Source organism: Hypomesus nipponensis, chromosome 23 (genome assembly GCF_054491055.1).
Source record: "Hypomesus nipponensis isolate SF chromosome 23, ASM5449105v1, whole genome shotgun sequence".
NCBI classification, from domain to species: Eukaryota; Metazoa; Chordata; class Actinopteri; order Osmeriformes; family Osmeridae; genus Hypomesus; species Hypomesus nipponensis.
The window spans coordinates 20,960,207-20,983,426 of record NC_140383.1 but is presented as its reverse complement, the minus strand read 5'-3'; the positions used below and the strand labels follow the sequence as shown (position 1 = coordinate 20,983,426).

The 23,220-nt window shown below is 46.2% G+C and overlaps 1 protein-coding gene across 8 annotated transcripts in view; it reads right to left on the bottom strand.

Annotated features, from left to right (window-relative positions):
• man1a2 (mannosidase, alpha, class 1A, member 2) overlaps positions 1–23,220 on the bottom strand; it is a 40,561-nt gene that overhangs the window by 2,863 nt on the left and 14,478 nt on the right. For all 8 annotated transcript variants that reach the window (XM_084688142.1, XM_084688144.1, XM_084688143.1 and 5 more), the window contains 10 exons: positions 19,428–19,524; positions 8,936–9,054; positions 7,887–7,967; positions 5,887–5,981; positions 5,159–5,282; positions 4,950–5,043; positions 2,521–2,636; positions 1,298–1,517; positions 923–1,095; positions 248–363 (listed from right to left, as the gene is read on the bottom strand). In XM_084688142.1, coding sequence (XP_084544268.1) covers positions 248–363; positions 923–1,095; positions 1,298–1,517; positions 2,521–2,636; positions 4,950–5,043; positions 5,159–5,282; positions 5,887–5,981; positions 7,887–7,967; positions 8,936–9,054; positions 19,428–19,524 — 1,235 coding nt within the window. The remainder of the gene's footprint in view (positions 1–247; positions 364–922; positions 1,096–1,297; positions 1,518–2,520; positions 2,637–4,949; positions 5,044–5,158; positions 5,283–5,886; positions 5,982–7,886; positions 7,968–8,935; positions 9,055–19,427; positions 19,525–23,220) is intronic.

Here is a 23,220-nt window from a genome sequence, read left to right as displayed (position 1 = left end):
GTTCGTGATCTGACGATTCTCTATCAATGGCAGTTTTCAGTTTTGGCCACCAGGAGGCAGCAAAGTACACAGTTCACAAATTCAGCTCAAGAAATCCCTTCTGTGCCATGAGATTGGCCAATACATAATATCCTAACATGGTTCCATATATGCCAAACTTGGCATATGAATGACAGGAACACTTTCAGATGCATCCCTATGTCTTAATCCCTCGGGTGGACCAGTTTGCAAGCAGACATGATCTTACTTGAGGGTCTCAGCCAGGAAGAAGCTCTGTTGGACGTCGTCGTAGGTGGGGTTGGAGGAGTATACGTCCTTTACGCCGGAGAAACCCCCACTCACCCTGCAGTATTTATCTATGGCCTGGAGGGAAAGAGGAAGGGAGGAGGAGGAAGAAGGAGCAGAAGGGATTGCAGAGAGGAAATAGGAGGGAGAAAGGGAGGAGGGGGAAGGAGGAGGAGGGAGAAATGTGAGAAGAAAAAAAAAGGAGACTGAGCGAGAGTCTGATTCCGTGCAGAAACCCAGAATAATGTATTTCTCTGTCCCATTGGTCTCTATGTGTCCTAATCTCTTGATCTTTTTGGGTCTGTCCTAATCTCCTTCTTTGGGTCTGTCCCTGTCTCCAGCTCTCTCCTTGTCTCACTCTCCTCTCTAACTGGGTTTGTCCTGGTCTGTCTCCTAAATAGTGTCCCACTAGGACACAGATATCCTTTTAAAGCGGGCTGGAAACCATTTCCTCTACTTCATGGACCACTGCTTGCAGTGGTCCATGAAGTAGACTTCCAAAACTGTCCAAATCAGTAATCCCACAAGAACAAGATGAAGGGGGGTCCCCCTCCCTCATTCACCCTCACGTGGTTCTCTCCCCCTCACCCTTGAGTGTCCTCCCCCCTTCACCATCACCTTGGAGTGGTCGTCTTACCTGTGCTGCCTCCCAGCCCCACTGCCGATACTTGGGGTCGTGGGTGAACCTCCACATGTACCAGTAGGTCTCGATGACCTCTGGACGCAGGATGTAGTACTTTTCATTCTGACGCACTGCCACCGCCTCCAGACCACTGTCAAACTTGAACGCCTCAGGGCCAAGCTTCAACACTGAGGGGGGAAGAGAGAAGGCAGAGTTAGGCCATGCTAAAGGTAAACAGATGATAGGAGAGACGACTGGGAAAACACTGATGATGTGAGGCGCCATGGAACGTTTCAATCTGTCGCATGTGAAAACCCCCCCTCTCCCCCTGGGGGGGAACCCCCAACGTCTTATGAAGCATCCTTGTGTGTGCCGGCTAAACGGTCTCACCGGTGCGGTCGTAGGATTCGTGGCAGGTGTGAGCGATTTCTGCGCCCAGCTGGAGGTAGTGTCCCGCCTTGTCGTCTGGGGAGCCGTCGGCGCCCAGCGCAAACATGCCCCCGGCGAAGCAGGTGAGGTGGCCCATTTTCCTCTCCAGGTGCCCGTTCTTCCACTCGCCAATGAAGGTCAGGCCGCCATTGGACTTCCGGATCAGGTGACGCTCAATGGCCTGGTGTGTGCGCGGGCAGGAGTTAGCGGAGGTGTGTGTGTGTGTGTGCGCGGGCAGGAGTTAGCGGAGGTGTGTGTGTGCGCGGGCAGGAGTTAGCGGAGGTGTGTGTGTGTGTGCGTGAGGGCAGAGGATAGTGTGGGTTTCAGTGTAGGTGTGAGGGCAGGGAGAGAGTTTATTTATGAGTGTGTGTGTGTGGGCAGGGCAAGTGATAAGTGTGAGTATATGAAAGAGAGTATGTGTGTGAGGGGGACAGGGAACAGAAAAGGAAGAGCAGTTTTTCATGAAGTCATCAGACCTTTGAGAGCAGAATGACAGCTGGCTCTGTCTGTCTCCTGACACCTATTTGGATGGACACACCTACACTAACATACAACCCAAAAAAAACATTGACATCTACATCATGGTTATCATGATATATTTATATACATCTTGCTTGCTACGACACAACAAATTCCCCTTGATCATCAATTATGTACCAACGACTATTACCACTACTAATAATAGTAATAATATCTGGTCAAAGGCGACCATCAGGTATTTATCTAAAAGCTGATTGCATTACTCATGCTGACGATTCTGTCTTCAATATCCATTACAGCAGATGAGAACATTCCCTGCTCCTTAAGGCCATTGAACACTGACACAATTCGTATCAGAGATGTTCGCACGTAAAAAAAATGAATATAACCTCATGTTATGTCAATCGCCCCGTCCAAAAAAGTTCGGATCACATTCGATTTTCTGCATTTTTGCATCCAAAGCCAGCATTTTGATAGGTTTTTTGGAAATTAAGAGCCACCGAATGTTGAGGCAGACGATTGCGAAAAAAAGCATACAACATTTTCGGATTCAGTGTGCAATGGCCCTTAGACCCGATAACGAAGCACATTGAACAAACTCTTCACAGTGTCTACGTGAACCCGCCACGCCACCAGCATCTGATCCGGTCTCACGGCTCCGACCAATCATATCACCGCGGAGATGAGGAGGAGGAGGGTCCTACCTCGATGGCGTCATCGTAGGTCTTGCGAGCCTCTGTGTCGGTCTTGTCTGACATCAGCCAGGCTTTCAGTAGGTACTCATAGAAGCTGTCCCCTAGGCCCCCCACGGAGGTGTGGTCTGAGGAACGAAGAGAGGGAGGGAGGACAGATAGACGCAGGAGGAGAGACAGACGGAGGGAAGGGCAACGTCAGGGTTAAAAGCAGATGGACAAAGAGAGCAAACAAAGAGAATTATTCATTCTCCTCGCAACCGCAGTGCAAGCCAACAATCAGCTTCAGAGGGTCAAGTTTCAAAAGGAGAAGGCTCGGGGTAGAAATGTTTGGCAGTAAGATTCAGATTCAGTTTACTTTGTATTCACACATCCTAAATGTCTCCGTAGAAGTGTATCCATAGTTAATGACTGGCTTCATTTCAATAACCTCTCCCCACAATGAGCAGTGGACTGTGTCTGTTCTGACTCAAGGCCAGGATACAGATGGGTATGCAGACACACATAGAAACAAACACAGAAATAGACAAACACCCCATAAACAAATGTAAGCACACTCACTCATGCGCGCACACACACAGCCCAATCAAATGTAGTTTAGTTAAACCCTGTCATATTCATGTAGCCATGTCCCCAGATGGAACAATGCAGAAAGTCAGTGAGTTTCATACCATCTGCAGTATCCACTGACGTGTAAGAGACTTAGGTCTCTGCGGTTTCCGTATTAGTTAAAGCTCAGATAATTACAGTACAAGACAACTCAGTTCAGATGCTGACCACAAGCCAACAGTTGACAGAATCAGGCAACCCTAAGGCTAAGGTAGCCCAACTAAGCTAATGAGTCAGCAGAGTTCAACAAGACTGAAGCTAATGATGCTAACAGGCACAGTGTGTCATTGAGAACCGTGGTTCCTGTCATTAGCGGGCTCAGCTTGAGAGCTGTTGCGCTGCTAATAGGAGATGGTAATGGCTAGATGGTAATGGATGGAAGGCTAGTGAGGGTAGCCTAGCCTGGCAGCATGACCAGCACCAAAGGACAGAATGGGCTGTTGTATACAGAATGGGCGGTCCTACACAGTAATGTTAAGACAAAGGCCTCAAACACAGACACTCCGAACACAGAGCAGCAATGTTGACGGGGGCTACAGAGACTCACATGCACAAAGAAAAATGTTTTCTATGCAAATATCTGTGTGGGATTGATGTGCCCCTGGTGAGAGAGAGACAGAGAGAATTGTGATGAGTTGTGTTGAATCGAGTTGTGATGAATTATTCAGAAAGAAACAACCTTGCAGGGAGAGACACTGCAGTGTCGTTCGGGATTGAGTGCGAGTGTGGTGTGGAGCATGGTTTTAAGATCGATTGATATTTTTTTTAAGTATACCTGCAAGTGAAAGGTAGAGGTGTCTAGGAACAACACGTATTCATTGTAAGAAATATGATGTGTGTGTCTGCGAAGGGAATATGGATTATTTCCAACCTTGTTTTGAGAGCCAGTATGAGCATAAAATCCTTGAAGCAGAGTACACAGCATGTACCTCGGTGTGTGTTTGTGTGCGTTTGTGTTAGTGGATGCATACATATGCAAGTGTGTGTTACAGCAGATGTTGGCTGGCACAGGCTGTTGGAGAACAAACCAGGATGATTAAGTAAAATAATAATGACGATTCTGCCGCTCAGTGAGTCATAACATCCAGCCTCTAGGGTAAGGAGAGATTGAGAGAGAGAGATTGAGATGGAGAGAGAAGGAGAGAGAGAGAGAGAGAGAGAGAGAGAGAGAGAGAGAGAGAGAGAGTGTGCACTGTTCTCTGGCTAGTGGAACAGCCTGTTACTCATTAGCAGGGAAGAGCCTATGCACACGTGCACACACGTGCACGCGCACCAGGTTTATTGGTACTACAGAAATGAGTTGAAGCAGATGAGACTTTCTCTGTGTTAACGCTAATATGCAGATTACGTCTAGATGTGTGTGTGCGCTTGTGTGTGTCATGCTAAATGTATATGTCATGCTAAATGTGAGTGTGTGTCATGCTTGCTGAGTGTGTGTGTGTGTGTGTGCCATGCTAGATGTAAGTAACCACTGTCCCTATTTCAGTGGGAAGTTCAGGTTCAGCTCTCAGGAGGAGAGCAATTAAAACTGAGCATGCTCAGTAATTAACAAAGTTAGCTGAGACAGAGTGGCTTGACAGACTAATTATTATCTTTATGCAACCCTCAAAAACAGACACACATACAATACACATATTTACATAGCACAGGGCAAGACAAACACACATAAGATCACTTCTGACAGTACATCTACTGATACTTTTGGTTCATAAAAGGCGCTTTTAGTGAATGTTTCCAAAAATCTAAGTTGAAATCTGTAAATATTTTGACCCTAGTTACTGCACACGTTGTCCCCAGATACAACCTTCAAACAGGGAGGTGGCTGTACTCACGTTGTCCCCAGCGGCCTGTGCGAGGGTTCAGGTAGTTTGGGTACAGCCCGTTGGGACGGTCCATCTTAGCCAGCAGCTTGCGGATGTGCATCACCTGACACATGAGAGCATATGTCTCAAGGAAAGACACACACTGGAAACATGGCACACGGTGGCAGACACTGTCACACAGGGTCGTCCAGGTACAGCACGGATCAGGAGGGCTTTACCTTCTGGTAGTAGGCAGGGTTTCCAGTCAGGTAGGTCAGGTGGACAAACTCCATATGGAGGGTCCCAAATTCAGCCAGGATACTGCTGCCAGCAGACGCCCAGCCCCAGTTACGACCCACTCCACTGGGGGAGGATGGGGACAGAGATAAATCAATGTGAGAACGACTAACAAAGCATTTATTTTTTTTACAAATAAATGGATGGAGGTCTAGAGGAGGTGTTGGATGTCTAGAGGAGGAAGTGGTGGAGGTTTAGAGGAGGTGGTGGAGGTTTAGAGGAGGTGGTGGAGGTTTAGAGGAGGTGGTGGAGGTTTACAGGAGGTGGTGGAGGTCTAGAGGAGGAGGTGGTGGAGGTTTAGAGGAAGTGGTGGAGGTCTAGAGGAGGAGGTGGTGGAGGTTTAGAGGAGGTGGTGGAGGTCTAGAGGAGGAGGTGGTGGAGGTCTAGAGGAGGAGGTGGTGGAGGTTTAGAGGAGGTGGTGGAGGTTTAGAGGAGGTGGTGGAGGTCGAGAGGAGGTGGTGGAGGTCTAGAGGAGGTGGTGGAGGTTTAGAGGAGGTGGTGGAGGTCTAGAGGAGGTGGTGGAGGTTTAGAGGAGGTGGTGGAGGTTTAGAGGAGGTGGTGGAGGTCTAGAGGAGGTGGTGGAGGTCTAGAGGAGGTGGTGGAGGTTTAGAGGAGGTGGTGGAGGTCTAGAGGAGGTGGTGGAGGTCCTGAGCGGCCATGGGGGACTCACCTCTTGAGGTTGACCATGGCCCAGGGGATCCCCGTGGGAGTGTTGAAGGCAGGGAGCAGCTTCTCAGCCAGCTGGACTGCCTTCAGCTTGAACACCTGCAGGAGGACCACAGAAAGACACAGGAAGGTTAAGACAGGGAGGGGGAGAGAGGGAAAAAGAGGTAACACATGGGAGGAGAGGAAAGATGCAATGTAGGAGGAAGAGAGAAAGGGAGGAAGCATTTAACATGGAAGATAGGTAGAATGTGTGAGAGAGGAGGGAGAAACAACATAGCCTTGTCTACAATATCTTGAGCTGTGCCATGGCCTATCTTATAAACCAAGGTGTGTCTTCCCTGCTAGCTGTAGATGACCTGGAACCACGGCTTTCCTCAGCTCCTCTACAGCTAGGCATGTTTCTCTCTAGCAGAGACATGTGGCATGTACACCAGGCATGTCTCTCTACCAAGCTGAACACAGCCAATGTAGACTAGGGCTTGTCTCTGTAGCATCTACCAGCCAATGTAAACTAGGCATGATTTTCTACCAAACTAAACAAGCTAAACACAGCCAATGTGGAGTAGTTTCTTTCTAGGCGGATTGGTGTTGGGTGCAGGCCTGCAGCCAGGCAGAATGCCTGGTGTGCAGATTTGGACGGCAGGCCGGGCAGTACGGTTTCTGAACTCATCGGCTTATCTTGTTATTACACATACAACGCACGCACGCACACGCACGCAAACACACACAGATAAGCAGAAGTTAATGAGATAGAGCATATTTGTGGGTATATTTGTGGGTATATCTGCCTCGCCTCCTTTTCCTCTCGCTCTCTCCCTTGCCCACTGGAGGACAGCTTGCCACCATTAACATGTCGAGTATTGGAGCACATAAAAAGGATTGGATGGGTTCCTGTGAAATCTGGTGAACGAGTCTGCTTAGCAGCGGGCCCAGGGGCAAGGTAGAACAGGGATTAAAGTCAACGGCTGTCTATTTGAGGAGTTTCTCCTCTGGAGATAGAGTCACGGTAGTTATTAGGCACTTGGTTCACTCCTTTGTTGTCTGGCAAAGCACAATGATGAAAGAAAACACACACTACTATGTTTGCGTCACATGAGAATATCCGATGACAATTCTTGTTATACTTTACAAAGGCCATTTCACCCCATCAGAGACAATTCTGGGCCTTGGCTAAGTCAAGCAGAGAGAATGCATGTTTCTCAGTAATGGAATGGCAAACATCGAAAATAACAGTCTGGTTTTTCAGTGTACCTTTACCTTTCTAAGAAGGAATATGGTTAGAGGCAAGAGAGAAAGAGAGAGTAGGGGAGGTAGAGAGAGGTAGAGAGAAAGGAAAGGAGTGGGAGAGAGAGTTAACGGGAAAAGGAAGGGAGAGGGAGAGAGAGGAGAAAGAAAGGAAAGAAGAGGTGGAGAGGGACAGTAGGGAATGAAGGGAGAGGTAGAGATAAAGTAAAGGAGCGGGAGAGAGAGGGAGAGAGGTGCAGTGGTCGAGAACCACAGGAGGCAGAGTGAATAAGAGGGATGGGGGAGACAGGGTGTGTGGTTCATAACAGGTTCAAGTGCTGGATGTGTGCTCATGCATGCATGAGGGGAGGGTGGGTCATTAACGTGGGCACCTGAAGGACAGGTTGATATCCCTGGAGTCAGCCCTGAGCCACGTCTCTTTGTGGTGTCCGGGGGATGAAAGATGGAGATGTGATCACTTTCTTCCCCGTCCGCTCCGATTTCCCTCACTTTGCGTTCTTAATCTGACCCCATTTCTCATGTTCGCGCTCCCCTGCCTCCCTCACCTCTCCAGCGAAACCCCCGGTGCTTCATCTTGTGCCCATCAAATGCATAAACATGAACCGCGTATCTGCTGGCACACACACACACACACACACACACACACACACACACACACACACACACACACACACACACACACACACACACACACACACACACACACACACACACACACACACACACACACACACACACACACACACGGTGAGTAGTTACCTCCTGTCCAGAGAGGTAATAGGCAGCCAGAAGTCCTCCAATGAAGCGGATGTTGACCTCAAACACGGACACCTCTGCATTCTGCAGACACACACAGAAGGACTTGGATTAATCACAGAGAGAGACAACACACAGAAGCAGTGTCCTTCAAAACGCTTCAAAGATCCCCCATAATCGAGGCACCCTTTAGCGTTCTAGAACTTGAAATGTTGGCCCATTCAGGTTACAATAAAAAATACAAACCCAGTAACTGGATTCATGACAGACGGAGATATGGGAATAGGCAGGCAATCAGAATCAGAAAGGGGTTTTAATCGCCATGAAAGTCTGCACAGACAAGGAATTGACTTTGGGAGACACAGAGATAACAGGAGAGACAGCCAGACAGGCCGAGATAGGATGTGAAACAGCCAGAGATAGGATGTGAAACAGCCAGAGATAGGATGTGAAACAGCCAGAGATAGGATGTGAAACAGCCAGAGATAGGATGTGAAACAGCCAGAGATAGGATGTGAAACAGCCAGAGAAAGGATGAGAGACAGAGATGGAAGAGTGAAATGTCCTTGTACTTACTGTAAGTTGCTCTGGATAAGAGCGTAAATGTAAGATAGGATAAGAGACCGAGATTGGATGAGAGACAGCCAGAGACACAAAAAAGGGATGGAGAGACAACCAGAGATAGGATGAGGGACAGCCAGGAGCTAGGCGGCTCAGTCTGACAGTGGAAGAGACAGCGACTAAAAGAGTGCACAGTACACCGCTACTGATCATTTGCACTGGTTTCAAGTCCATTATGTATTTTCTGTTTCTTTCCCTCCCCTTCTCCATCCCTGACCCCCCACCCTCCGCTTCCTGCCCACATGGTTTCCATGGTGCCCACTCTGGTTCCCTGGTTACTACCGTATATGCGTCTATCTTTAAACCACAAGCAGAAAGCCCACCAAAAACATCTACAACACAGTGTTGGACTAGTTCTGGGGTCTGGTTCTGTGGTCTGGGCTTGGTTCTGGGTCTAGTTCTGGTCCTAGAACTGAACATCAAGCACTCACCACACTGAAATCCAAGTTCTGCTCAATCCATTCTTGTCCGTCCTTAAACTCGTCATGCAGTCCCATCATGTAGAGGGTATCCAACGCATCCACAATAGTAGCCCCCATCTGCGAATTACCTGGTCATACAAAACAACAAGGAAAACAATATCAGCGTCTATTACGTATGTTATCATTAATAATATTGTCGTATATATTCAGGTTTTATATACAGCGTATATACATGTTGTCTGACTTGCAGGTTCCCTTGATTGTACATTTACATTTAGCAGACGCCCTTATCCAGAGCGACTTACAGTAAACAACGGGACATAGGGTTAAGTGCCTTGCCCAAGGACACAACGTCATTTGGCACAGCCATGAATCGTACCAGTGACCTTCGGATTAGTTGCCTGATTCCCTAACCGCTCAGCCACCTGACTCATTGTGCTATATTGTGCTATTGTGTATGCCTTTTCATGTGTGTATCCTGTGCACAACACTGTTTCACCAAGTGAGTGCAGCTGGCTTCCTCACCAGCTGAATACAAGCATCTCAGCAGTAGTCTATTATATCTAACAACAGTTACAGGCTGCTCCGCTCGACAAAGTCCAATCTTGTTTACATTTGCAAGCAACCCTCATTAGAGACAAGCATTCAGTTGATAGCCACAGGTGAACTTTCTGAAAACACCTACACAAAATGACATACAGGTCTGCATCAAATTAAAATTGTGTGGTTTAATATGACTGCGGTGGCAGTTAAAATCTTAAATATCGGCCGGTTAGTTGATATAATATTCACAAGATTGCATAAGATTTGCTGAAATTCTCCAGGATTTCTTTTTCCATCCATGGAAGAACTCCCCATGGTGTTACGTCTTCTTTTCAACCTCACCTGTCCTCTGTTCTTGAGTGTCTTGAGTATGTGTTTGTAGTCGTCTCGGTTCTGTGTTTGTGCAATTCCTTGTCTGTTGGCTTTTCATTCACACAGGGGCTTTGGAATAGGTAAGCTTCCCATAGGCATACACCCCATCACATGGCAGACCTTTGTTAACCACCCTCGGTAAAGAAAAGGTGCCAACCCATTTGTTCAGTATAGGGACGCATTTTGAGTTAAGTCGTTTGATTAGTAGTAACAGTTATTTTCTTTGGCACCGTTTGTGTTCCATTGTTCTCCTGTGGCGATTGTTCTAAATAAATACCACAAAAAAACACAAATACCACTCATGTCACTTGTTTGCTAACTCCTAATTGGGCCTCTCCTCCTCCCTAGACTTAGAGGGTTGTAACACATGGTTATCTAATTCAATGGAAGTTTTGTGGGCTGCAAGACTGAGACCCCCTATGGTTCCTGAGCCTTGAGGGTGTCTCTGGGGTAACTGAGGATCTCTGGGGTAACTGAGGGTGTCTCTCGTGTAACTGAGGGTGTCTCTCGTGTAACTGAGGGTGTCTGGGGTAACTGAGGATCTCTGGGGTAACTGAGGGTGTCTGGGGTAACTGAGGGTGTCTGGGGTAACTGAGGGTGTCTGGGGTAACTGAGGGTGTCTGGGGTAACTGAGGGTGTCTCTGGGTAACTGAGGGTGTCTCTGGGGTAACTGAGGGTGTCTCTGGGGTAACTGAGGGTGTCTCTGGGGTAACTGAGGATCTCTGGGGTAACTGAGGGTGTCTCTCGTGTAACTGAGGGTGTCTGGGGTAACTGAGGATCTCTGGGGTAACTGAGGGTGTCTGGGGTAACTGAGGGTGTCTGGGGTAACTGAGGGTGTCTCTGGGGTAACTGAGGGTGTCTCTGGGGTAACTGAGGGTGTCTCTGGGGTAACTGAGGGTGTCTCTGGGGTAACTGAGGGTGTCTCTGGGGTATCTGAGGGTGTCTGGGGTAACTGAGGGTGTCTCTGGGTAACTGAGGGTGTCTCTGGGGTAACTGAGGGTGTCTCTGGGGTAACTGAGGGTGTCTCTGGGGTAACTGAGGGTGTCTCTGGGGTAACTGAGGATCTCTGGGGTAACTCAGGGTGTCTCTTGGGTAACTCAGGGTGTCTCTTGGGTAACTCAGGGTGTCTCTTGGGTAACTCAGGGTGTCTCTTGGGTAACTCAGGGTGTCTCTGGGGTAACTCAGGGTGTCTCTGGGGTAACTCAGGGTGTCTCTGGGGTAACTCAGGGTGTCTCTGGGGTAACTCAGGGTGTCTCTTGGGTAACTCAGGGTGTCTCTTGGGTAACTCAGGGTGTCTCTTGGGTAACTCAGGGTGTCTGGGGTAACTGAGGGTGTCTCTGGGTAACTGAGGGTGTCTCTGGGGTAACTGAGGGTGTCTCTGGGGTAACTGAGGGTGTCTCAGGGTTAAGTGGCATCTCTGGGATTACAAAGGTTTTTGTCCTCTGCTATTCACCTTGGCTGGGAAGGAGACAACATTACTCAAGTGTGGATCTTAATTAACTGACCGACAGACAAACCACTCCCTCCACTCCTGTCTATCCTCACCTTCAATGTCCCAAAAGAGGCAAGGAGAGGTAGAGTGCAGTGTGTGTATTTGGGTGTTTGCAAGATAGTTTTCTATCCATGTAAATCATCAAGTCTGCTTGTTCTAGAGAGCAGCATCAAATGCTCCACCACGACACCGTATCTTGGGGCTGCTTGATTACAGCAAAACACATAATCACGATAATCTTGGTCAATTTTTAGATCGAGATTATTAAACGCAATTACTCATTGACGTTGGAAGCATGCAATTACTGATCTAAAAAATAACCCCCATAACAACAAGAGCAAAACAACAACAAAATTGCCATTCGTAGCAGAGTGCTCGGAAGGAAGTCACAACAGCCCATAGAAAAGAGCTTGGGGTGATGCATGCACATAACGAACCACAGCCCAGCTGAGACACAGTTTGGGAGAGGGGTGAAAGCATTCCGCCATAAAGGAAAGGGGTGCTCTGGATTTAAAACATAAGACACAACAAGAGCATCCCTGCGAAATGGAATGTGGCACAATAATATCATTTTATCTTGATTGTCTTGTTTTCATAATCGTTGTAAGCCAAAATCACTACTGAAAATTAATGTTAGTGAATCACCCAGCCCTAACCTATCCTCCCCTTCAAATACACGGTATGTGTTCAGGTGTTTCAATCCTTCCAGCAGTTCAGTGTTAATACTAGTGTGAGCTTATAACCAATTAGTGGAAGGCAGTGCAGGCCTGCACTCTTTCTCCTCAAACTATTTACAGCCCTGTACTCTCTCTAGTCTAACCAGTACAGCCCTGTACTCTCTGTAGTCTAACCAGTACAGCCCTGTACTCTCTCTAGTCTAACCAGTACAGCCCTGTACTCTCTCTAGTCTAACCAGTACAGCCCTGTACTCTCTCTAGTCTAACCAGTACAGCCCTGTACTCTCTCTAGTCTAACCAGTACAGCCCTGTACTCTCTCTAGTCTAACCAGTACAGCCCTGTACTCTCTCTACTCTAACCAGTACAGCCCTGTACTCTCTCTACTCTAACCAGTACAGCCCTGTACTCTCTCTAGTCTAACCAGTACAGCCCTGTACTCTCTCTAGTCTAACCAGTACAGCCCTGTACTCTGTCTAGTCTAACCAGTACAGCCCTGTACTCTCTGTAGTCTAACCAGTACAGCCCTGTACTCTCTCTACTCTAACCAGTACAGCCCTGTACTCTCTCTAGTCTAACCAGTACAGCCCTGTACTCTCTCTACTCTAACCAGTACAGCCCTGTACTCTCTCTAGTCTAACCAGTACAGCCCTGTACTCTCTCTAGTCTAACCAGTACAGCCCTGTACTCTCTGTAGTCTAACCAGTACAGCCCTGTACTCTCTCTAGTCTAACCAGTACAGCCCTGTACTCTCTCTAGTCTAACCAGTACAGCCCTGTACTCTCTCTAGTCTAACCAGTACAGCCCTGTACTCTCTGTAGTCTAACCAGTACAGCCCTGTACTCTCTCTAGTCTAACCAGTACAGCCCTGTACTCTCTCTAGTCTAACCAGTACAGCCCTGTACTCTCTGTAGTCTAACCAGTACAGCCCTGTACTCTCTGTAGTCTAACCAGTACAGCCCTGTACTCTCTCTAGTCTAACCAGTACAGCCCTGTACTCTCTGTAGTCTAACCAGTACAGCCCTGTACTCTCTCTAGTCTAACCAGTACAGCCCTGTACTCTCTCTAGTCTAACCAGTACAGCCCTCTCCTCCTTACACCAGCTGAAGTATTATCAATGTTGCAGGACTCTAAAAATACCCTTTCTGAAGCTGGCTGTGCCTTCCTAATCTGGACAGATTGGCCCTCCTGTAGGCAGAGTGTGATCTACAAATGCTGGCAAAGACAGCTCTGTCTGACACCTCCATCTGCCCTTCATCATTTATTTACACTTTATTTACTTAAAGTGTGTGACTTATAACATTGGCACTAACTTCTGCTTTTTTGCCTCACCGTGCTCAAGCTCTCTCTCTGCTCCCGAGTCCTATTTATGTTCCCATGTAACATTCCTGAGTACATTTCTCACTTCATCAGTCTGATCATCAACAACTCCTTTAAACCCATCCCTTTACTTGTCACACACTGCAACCTCTCAAATTGGGCAAATCAAATTAACAGGAGCAGGATTGGCATTTAAAGCAGATAACATTTAGATATGCCAGACACTGCTTATCTGAAACAAATTGACTGGGATGAGGTTTATTTAGAGACTAATCACAACCACACACACAAGCCCCCCCTCACCGCCCCTATCCCCCACTAGCAGTTCCGCTAGGGCTCCAGTATGAATCCTTCCAACATTATGATTTCATAATTCAGACTACATTGTCTCTGTTTGTTGGGTAGAGATAGATCGAGAAGGGATGGAGGAATAGAGGCGAGACAGAGGGCCTTAGCAAAGGGGTTCAGGGTTAAACTCTCTCTTCTCTCCTGCCATCTCTTTCTCTTCTCTGTCCCCACTGCAAGCACTCTCCTTCTCTTCCTACAGGAGACATTAGACATATCCACTTCTGGCTGCATCACCCCTCTCCCTCTTTCTTCCCCTCCTCCAGTTCTCTCTTCCCTCTCTGCTGGGAAATCGTTTAACACTGAGCAACCAAAGCATACCGTGGCCACGTCAGAACGTGCACCCTCTCCATCCACAAGAGTACCCAAATTACTCAACTGATTTGGCAAAAGACCAGAGCCTCTGCTGTGTGGGTGCTATAGCCCCATGGCCCCGCCCACAGTGCTGTGATCTAGCCCCATGGCCCCGCCCACAGTGCTGTGATCTAGCCCCATGGCCCCGCCCACAGTGCTGTGATCTAGCACCATGGCCCCGCCCACAGTGCTGTGATCTAGCCCCATGGCCCCGCCCACACGTCCTGTTTCAGCACCTAGCGACACATGACTGGCAGGTTCAGCTGCTCCCAAGGAAGTGTGTAAGATACTGAAGTGGCGCTCCTTCCATAGTGCTATGGAAGTGTGATTATGCTAATGCTTCAGGTCAATAGAGTAGCTGAGGACCCTCTTGTTCTACAAAGAAGCACTGCATAAACAAGGTTGGGAGTGTACTCAGAGCAGTGAAGGAGTAGGAGGGTGGTTAATGTGTTTGAGGAGGCCCATGTAACCTGCTGTGAACAATAAGGTCCATTTTTCTATGGCCCAAATGCCAGTGGTTTCATACTGTACCTCCCAAAGGTTTCACATGATTGGTCCAAGCACATGATTGGTCCAAGCCCACCACAAAGACCACAAACTGTCTGGAAAAGGGGAGTTTCTGGCTTTCTTTGTGCATTTTCTCTTAAGAGGAGAACCAAAAAAAGTCAAATTACTCATATGCAAGACTAAAGTACTGATCATGCAGGACTTTGAACTCCTAACTAGAGGGGGGGGGGAGATTGCCTTCTGGGTTTCTTTGAGCAGTAGAGCTCTCTTAAGAGGCCTTTGTAATGTCCAATTTGTGTTCTTCCAAGGGGCCTGGGGCTCTTCAGATTTCCATATCTTATGTCAAATTAGTCCACTTTAATGGCAAAGTTCTGGAACGGTATTTGGATGAATACACAAAGTTGGGACAAAATGCAAGGGTGTGCATTTCCCTGCATAGACCGGCAGATAAATAAATAATTAATAAATAATAAAGCTTCAGGGGCCACAGAGGGGCCTGGATTTGATTCCTGCCTGGGATTTCCCACGTCTCACTACCTCACTCTCCCTGTCTTTTTCTCCAACTGCCTCTATAATGAAGCCAACAAATGACTTTAAAAGTAATGTGGGTAAATGGGTAATAATGTATAATCAGTGTCTGATTACATCTGTCCAGTAGTGCTCAGATTGGACCACTCCCACCAGATAAAACTCCCTTGAATTAAGTTACGCATTTATGAAACAGAAATAAACAGCCAAACCCTTCACAATGCACTAGAATAGATTACTTAAGCAATAAGCCCCAAGAGGCCGTGGTTTACGCTGATTTTAAAACAGGTAAGGGGAGTTGTTTGGCACGACGCGAAGCGGAATTATAGGGCTTATTGCTTTTCTAAAACTGTTACTACAAATATTTGATATGGTTTCATCAATAAAAACAATTAGAAACTAAATAATTTAATAATAAACTGTCATTCTTCCACTACTACAAAGTATAGTTCCTACATAAATCTTTGCCATGCAACAGCCAGATGGACATCTTTGCCGTCTTTTTCAATGTTAAATATTCGATGCGCAGTAATATGGAAAGTTAAAGAATGTTATGAGGACAACTTTTGAGATAATGCTGGATTTTACAACGGCATGGAACGCGATATAGCCAAGGATGGAGGACAACCAGTCCAAGGATCAAGGATGGGAACAACCAGTTTTAGAATATTTCCTTTAATGTGTACAATGTGCAATGGAATTAAGATAACAGATGTGACAGTACAGTGCAGCATCAGCATTTGTCATTAATTCAGCTACTTTCTGAAATATTTGTGGAGCGATTTCTGTTCTAACAACAAAGTCACCAGGTTAGCAACACTGTGTGAATATGTGTATGGAAGGTGTATGAACACTATTTTGTAGTTTGTGTAGTTTGCGAGTCAAGTATAACATTTACACAACCAACAGCCCACTCTATGACTAATTCAATCACAGCGTCGCTAACAAACTCCACTCATCTGGTCCCTTAGCTAAACTGGTCATAACCAACAACTGTAAATAGTTTTACATAGCTTGTAGATGTCATTAAAGTGGATTGCTCTACCTAGTTAAACTGACTGTGGGCCTTAATGACATTCCTCAGGGACTTAGCGGCAGGCAAATCTAACCCTTTCTGGCCGTCATGCTTGCGTCACAGTGGCCGTGTTAAAAGTTTAGCCGGAGAGAAACGCTGAGCATAAGGGAGAGGGAGATCTGTAGTCCTGTAGGGAGTGCTTCCCTTACTGCTCTATACTGCTGCCAACACCAAACTACAGCAACAGAGAAAGAGAGCTACTTAAATCAGGGCAATATGCAGTTACTAGTCCCCAAAGAGTCATCCAGAGGGACCAGTACTATTTAGAACACAGCAATTACTCTGACAAGGACAAGACCCTGCAAGACAGACCCTCTGAAACTTCTGCAGCCTGGGAAACCATAGAACTCATAGATATACACTGACAGGTACTCTGCAACAAAGAACTCAGTGAAAATGCTAAATTGTGCCTGTAGCACTTCAACTGTAAATGCAAACATAATCAAACGTTTGAGTACATTCACACAAATGAACACCTCTGGGGAGATGTAGCCATCAGTGCAGATCTCAAGGTGTGTGCTCTTTTCTGAGCAGTGGATAGTACTGTCCCTTCCACTCACCATGCAGATCTGGCCTTATGGTAGTCATCACCTGAGCAGTCACACTGAGGCATCAGCCACGACAGCCGTTAACGGCACAACATGCCTCAGTAGACAGGACAAACACAGTGAGGAGCATCACTGTGTCCCCAAGAGAAGCCTGTGTCACGACTACAGCACTTAGTGAGGGTGTCATCGTGTTCATGGAGTGGATTAACCTCGGGGCATAAGTTCACATTCGGGGGGGGGGGGGGGGGGACACGACAACACATGGCTGGACACTGTTATATAGATGTATACATCAGTTGTCACGTTAGCAATCAAATACTATGCAAGCAAGCCCTACATGTCATGTTTAGCATGTCATTTAGGCACTTGAGAGTAACTGAAGTGGAATATGTTTGTGGTTGGTATGGACAGCGCATGTGCCCAATGATCTTGGCGCTTTCCACATAAACAAGTTCTGTTATGTTCCCTTGTGTCTGTCCATCTGTCGAACTTCCAGTAACATCTACATTTCCAACTTCACACCTTCTTCATCCTGTTTCTCTCTGCTCATTTCACATCTATCCATTTTCTCCCCTCCCCCCACTCCTTCTGCCCCTTTCTATCCTTTATCGCCCCCTCACCCTCTCTCTTCTATCCTTCAAGACTGTATTTTCATATACTCCAATGTTAGGTAGTGTGTATCTTCTAAATGCGCTGATCAGGTTTTACAGTCAGTCTATAATCAGACTGCTTCTGCCTCTCCTCAACTGTATGAATACACCCACTCCCACAGGCAGGTTGCCATGGTGCATGCTCATAACCCTTCCCAGGATGCACTCTGCTATTCCACCCAGGGAACCAATCATATCAAGACATGACCTACATGTAGAAAAACAACATAGGGTGAGTTTCAGGAATGGAAAGCTGGCATCCAGAACTGGAGAAGCAGTGTGAGGGGTTGCAGTCAGGATTCTCAAGGGCACTGATCAGCCAGGATTCTAAAGGGACTGATCAGCCAGGATTCTAAAGGTACTGATCAGCCAGGATTCTAAAGGGACTGATCAGCCAGGATTCTAAAGGTACTGATCAGCCAGGATTCTGTACTGATCATCCAGAATTCTGTACTGATCAGCTAGGATTCTGTACTGTTCAGCCAGGATTCTGAACTGTTCAGCCAGGATTCTGAATGTACTGTTCAGTCAGGATTTTGCACTGCAGAATTTTTCCACTGCTGGAAGAGAATGTGACCGGAGAATGTTCTGATGTCTGGTCCAGGACTATAATTCCATGCTTGGACCTGGCAGGCCTATGAGTGTGTCAAATAGTTGTGATCTCACGCTGTACAAGCCAACCCAGCAGTCCATGGGAGTTACCCAATGAGAGGGCTTTATCTGACCCCCTCCCCCCATCAACATGGAGGTGCTGTGAAAATGCTCGCCAAGGTAAGAGACAAGAGTGAGCTCAACCAAGGCAAATTCCACATATCTGCAAAGATACGTTTGAAAACTCAAATCTAAATGATCGAGGGAGAGCATTTAAAACTCTGTTTTGACCAGCAAACACAACATGCTACAAATGTTGGGAAACCTGAGCAGGGTATTCACATGACAGGGAAGCATTGTCGCTCCCGTAGCCAGTGGAGTTGGTTACAGTCCGGATCAATGCAGGTTGACGCAGGTCCCCAGGGAGAGCTTTCCTCCAGACACTACAAAGAGATCTGAGCCCATGCTGTCCAACAGGACGCTGCCCATGGTGACGCTGTCACAACCCCACTACAGGTCACATTCTGGGTCAGGACAGACACCAACGCGATCAAGTGAACTGACAGAAGGTGCAAACAAATATGGTAACAACATCCACTGCAAACAAAATCTATCCATCCAATTATATCCATCTTAAACACCAAAGGGTTTAGCTACTTCCGGCTGAACTGTGCAATGTTTGGCAAGCTCTGCAGGCTGGCTAAAACTGTTCTTTGTTAGACAAAGGCCTAAATCTCTACAGTAAACACCAGTTCCTGCTGCTCCCTTCGACAAAGCACTCAGGGTTACGTGAGACTAAAGTGCCCAGTCCTCTTGTTACCAAGGCTCTAGTCTGCTGTGTTAGAGTGAGGCTGGCAAAGTACACACAAAGCCTTCCTGTTTCAAGGCATCTAAAACATGACAAGCAAGAGGCGAGGGATGTTATTCGCAAACTGCATTTGCTGCAGTGACATGGTGCTTGTGCGTGTTAGTATAATATGTAAGAAGCCCCATGGGCAAGTAGGGAAGACACATTTTTAAAAATCTCGCCAATTTCCTTCTCTTCCCCTCTGACTCACACACCCAGCAAGTTTTCATGTAGAGACAGTGAGGGTAACAGGGTTAAAAGCAGACAGAGCCCTGTTAACAAGAGACTGAGGTGAACTAGCATGTGGGCGTAACCTGTTGCCTCGCCTCCAACTGCCTAACATGACACCACTGCCCAACAGGGATGTCCACATTACGGAGAACCACACAGCAGCTCGGAAACCAATTAAGAGCTGTTCATTAAATAACAAGGATATGCTCCATTTGGAAGACTGAAAACAAATTTGACAAGCACACAAGTTCAACTGGCCTGTTTTTCAGCAGCTGCAGAGCAACAGCAAAAACATAAAACAAGAACAAGAAAACCGGAATGGGTGCTCACATTCTGGTGGACTTTGCTAGAAAGTGTATCTGTCGTTGTGTTTTCCTGTGTGTGAAATTATTTGGTAAAAATGTTTTTGCGAGAGTCACTTACCGAAGATATTAGTGGAATGTCCTTTCTTGGCGAGGGGCTTCAGCTCGTTATGGCCCCAGCCGTACTGTCTGTAGCTGTCCCAGGCGTGCTTCATCATCTACAACACAAACACAGCCTGGTCAGACACGTGGAGAAGATGCAGACCTGTGTGGAGGCTGGAGCCCAACACACAAATCTGACGGTGAACATTTTAAGAAACAAAATGTCTCCATGCAAGACAGATGTATACCAAGGCTAACGCGCATACTAAAGACCACCATTTCAGAGGATGTGGCTTGGCTGGAAAGAAAAAAAACACTATTATTCATCAGAGGTCAGGATTAAACAAGGGGAAAAAAAAGATAAGCTTAAGTGGATCCTAGAACACATCTGTGAAGGCTAGGCACGGATGGCACGGGTCACTGCCGGCACCTGTGATGGGAACAATGACACTACAGAGTGATGTCCCAGTTGCACCTACCCAGGGGTGGCCTGGTGTGATCCCCTGTCACCAGCCCCAGCCCCACACCCTTTACTCAGATCGCCCAGGGCCTGCCTGACCACAGAGCAGCTCTCAACACTGCCTGCGTTGTCTAGTCTGCTAGGCTGTCCTCCTATCTTGACCTCAGGCTGTGTCTGAGAACCAGTAAGAGGTCAGTAAAAATGTGTTCCTTTGTATTCTGGGCTGCAGACACAGAGGATTATATAAAATCAACACATCAGGATATGTAGCCACAGGCTACTATTGTGTATTGGCAAGGCACTACGGTACAGTTCATTTGCCCATACAGACAAAATTAACTAACACATTTTAACTGATTTCAACTCCATGATGGCACTCTGATCCAACTAGAAGGGCAATCAGAGGCAATAAACTAAAGACCAGGATTCCAACTCATTAACATTTACAGATTCTACAGCATCCTATGTCAGAGGTCTTCCACTGCAGAACGGGTTGAATGGTATCATCCAACATACATCACTCATAAATGACATATTTCAAGCATAGTCTGAGTATCAGATTTCCTTTCTAGACATGGATGTTGGCATGTTGCAGGGCTGTGGAACGCCGGGTATTTATAGCTGGGTTTGAAAAGTGAGCTTGTAATGCTTGGCTTTGGTTCTGTCTGGCTGAAACCTCAGAGATTCCCCAGAGGCAGTGCTGCACTGGCAGGAAGTCACACTAGGCTGGAATAGGCACAATGAGAAACAAGGCACACAACATGCATTCGAGTGGGCAATCGTAGCGTGCAATGTTCATTAGCCGGAAGGTTTGGAAGATTGTGTCAACAATGTGGTGACTTTGTATGTGAGATCCATCCTGTTTAAGACACTCTTGAAATCATTTTCACCCATGTTTCTCTGGCCAGTGTCTTCAACCTTAACCCTTACATCTCTAAAATACATTTTAAGAGGTCTTGGTCTCTGCTGATGCCATCCTATCTACCCATCTATCCTGTCTTCTCATGTTTATTATCGTTTAAGAGCCTGTTGGACGCTTTATCATAGTTGTCTGGCAGCCATATTGAATGGCCACATACAGCAAGCTGTTGGCTAAAGGCTAAAGATGCACTTCTTTCGGGAGTACAACGGTACTTAAAAAAAAGAAAATAAATAAAATGTTTTCTTTTTTATCTATATTATTTTATTTTTTATGTATATTATATAGCATTTGTATTTTATATTATAATGTATTTTATTATTATATTGTATAGCTCTGCCAGTAATTTATTTTATTTTGTTGTACATTTTCTACATTTGCCTTTAGTTCATTATGTTTAAATGTTCACTGTATGCACCTGCCCACCAAAGTAAATTCCTTGTTTGTGACCACTTGGCGATTAAACACAATTCTGATTTGTTGGATCCAATGTTAGTTTATTTCCTCCAGGAACACAATGACACTTATTGAAGGACTTGTTGCACTTGTTGGTTAGTTGTAATTGATTTAACTACTTTTACTTGCTGTATATTATATTATTGTTGCTTGCTTCCTACAGGTACACACTTGCACTTGTGAGGGAACCTAAAACAGGCATAAGATATTAACAATATTAATTATGTCAGTGCGATACAGAAAATCCAAGACTATTTTGCTGATGAAATACTGGCTAACTAACTAACAAAGACTAGCTGTATTTAAAGTGGATGGTTTATTTCAGGTGTAGCTGGAAGGTTATTAGCTACAATTGTTTCTTATTTTATATGGCTCTGGACTACACAAAGTCACAACGATTTAGCCTAGAAAGACAACAGGGATTTGATTTTCATTGCTTGAAGGCTGATATATGTGCGTTTTTCGAAAAACTGACACATGGGAACGCCCTCGTCTCCGTGGAACGCCCTCTACGAACTCTCCGTCAGCCCTCGGAGAGCCTCGGAGAGCTTGACGTGCACCTCCTGAATTTTCTAACTATCCGTCGTCATTTCGTAGAGCTACGGAGACCCCCTTGGCTGTGATTGGTCAGTATTAAGAACCACTTGCGTCAGGGGCGGGGTTGCCGTGATAAACAGGACGAACAGAAGCCTTTGACTGTCATTGCTGTAAGTTTTTACAATTCATATCTCAGCTAAACAGTACATGTAAATCAGCATCTGAATTCAAATGTGACAAGAAATGGGCAGTATAGTTGCTGAAAATGTGAATATTTTATTGATGAAACGTCTCATTTGTAAATTTGCTCCGACTTCTTGGTAATAAACACTCAACGACGTCTTACAAAAATCCGTTGCGCCACCTACTCTTCTGCCGGTGAATTGTTTTCAGCACCCGCAGCCTACAGAGAACCCTAAACACGGTCTATCCGTCCGTATCCGTGCCTATCCGTGCACCCGCCCATCCTTAAACGGAGACGCAGAAGCATATTTCGGCCTTTAGGCATCATCAATAGCTGGACCACCTTTCAACTGGCAATTCACAAATACATTTTTGGGAACCCTCTACTGCCTATTGTTATTTAGAAGCAAATTCGCTTTTATAACCGACCGGCCTGGCTGGCTGACTGATGGATCAGCTGCCTTTAAGGGTTTTCGGGAAGAAATACTGGATAGCCAGTGCTAACAGAACAACAATATTAAGTGGACACTTTCAGTATAGATCAGTGAATTTTGTTACATAAATGAATGTGTGTGTGTGGGGGGGGTCAGATGGCTGAGCGGTTAGGGAATCGGTCTATTATTCAGAAGGTTGTCGGTTCGATTCCTGGCACTTCTAAAGGCACTTCACCCTACTTGCCGCGGGGGGAATGTCACTCTACTTACAGTAAGTCGCTATGGATAAGAGCGTCCGCTAAATGACTAAATGTAAAGGTTTACTGATGTCAAAACTGCCTGCACATTGCAAATGTGTTACAACATTATTATCACCAGCTGCATCACTGACATGGGCACTATTCTTATCACTTTGGCCTCGTTTAGTCGTTTTTTTGAGGCATGGATATAGCGATCCACGGCGTACAACAGGAACAATGTTTGTACGAATTTAGTGTCCTCAGTCAGTTGTCGTGTCTTATTAATGCGGGATTGTTATTTATTTATGTACATGGAAGTGCTGTATGGTGAATTAGGCCTACAATTATGACAACTGGCTCAACCATTGTGCATGATTTCTGTTCTGATCCAAAAGGCTAGATGAACCAATGTAATGTATTTTGATCGACATAACATTAGCAATTGATAACATAGGAAACAGCAGACAAATGAAGGCTACCTAATAATTTGCATAAATGTACAAGAGCATTGGCAATTTGTTTAAAATAATGAGAAATTGCTTTTATGATGTGCTTAAGTGACCAGAATAGATGGGGAGGTTGAG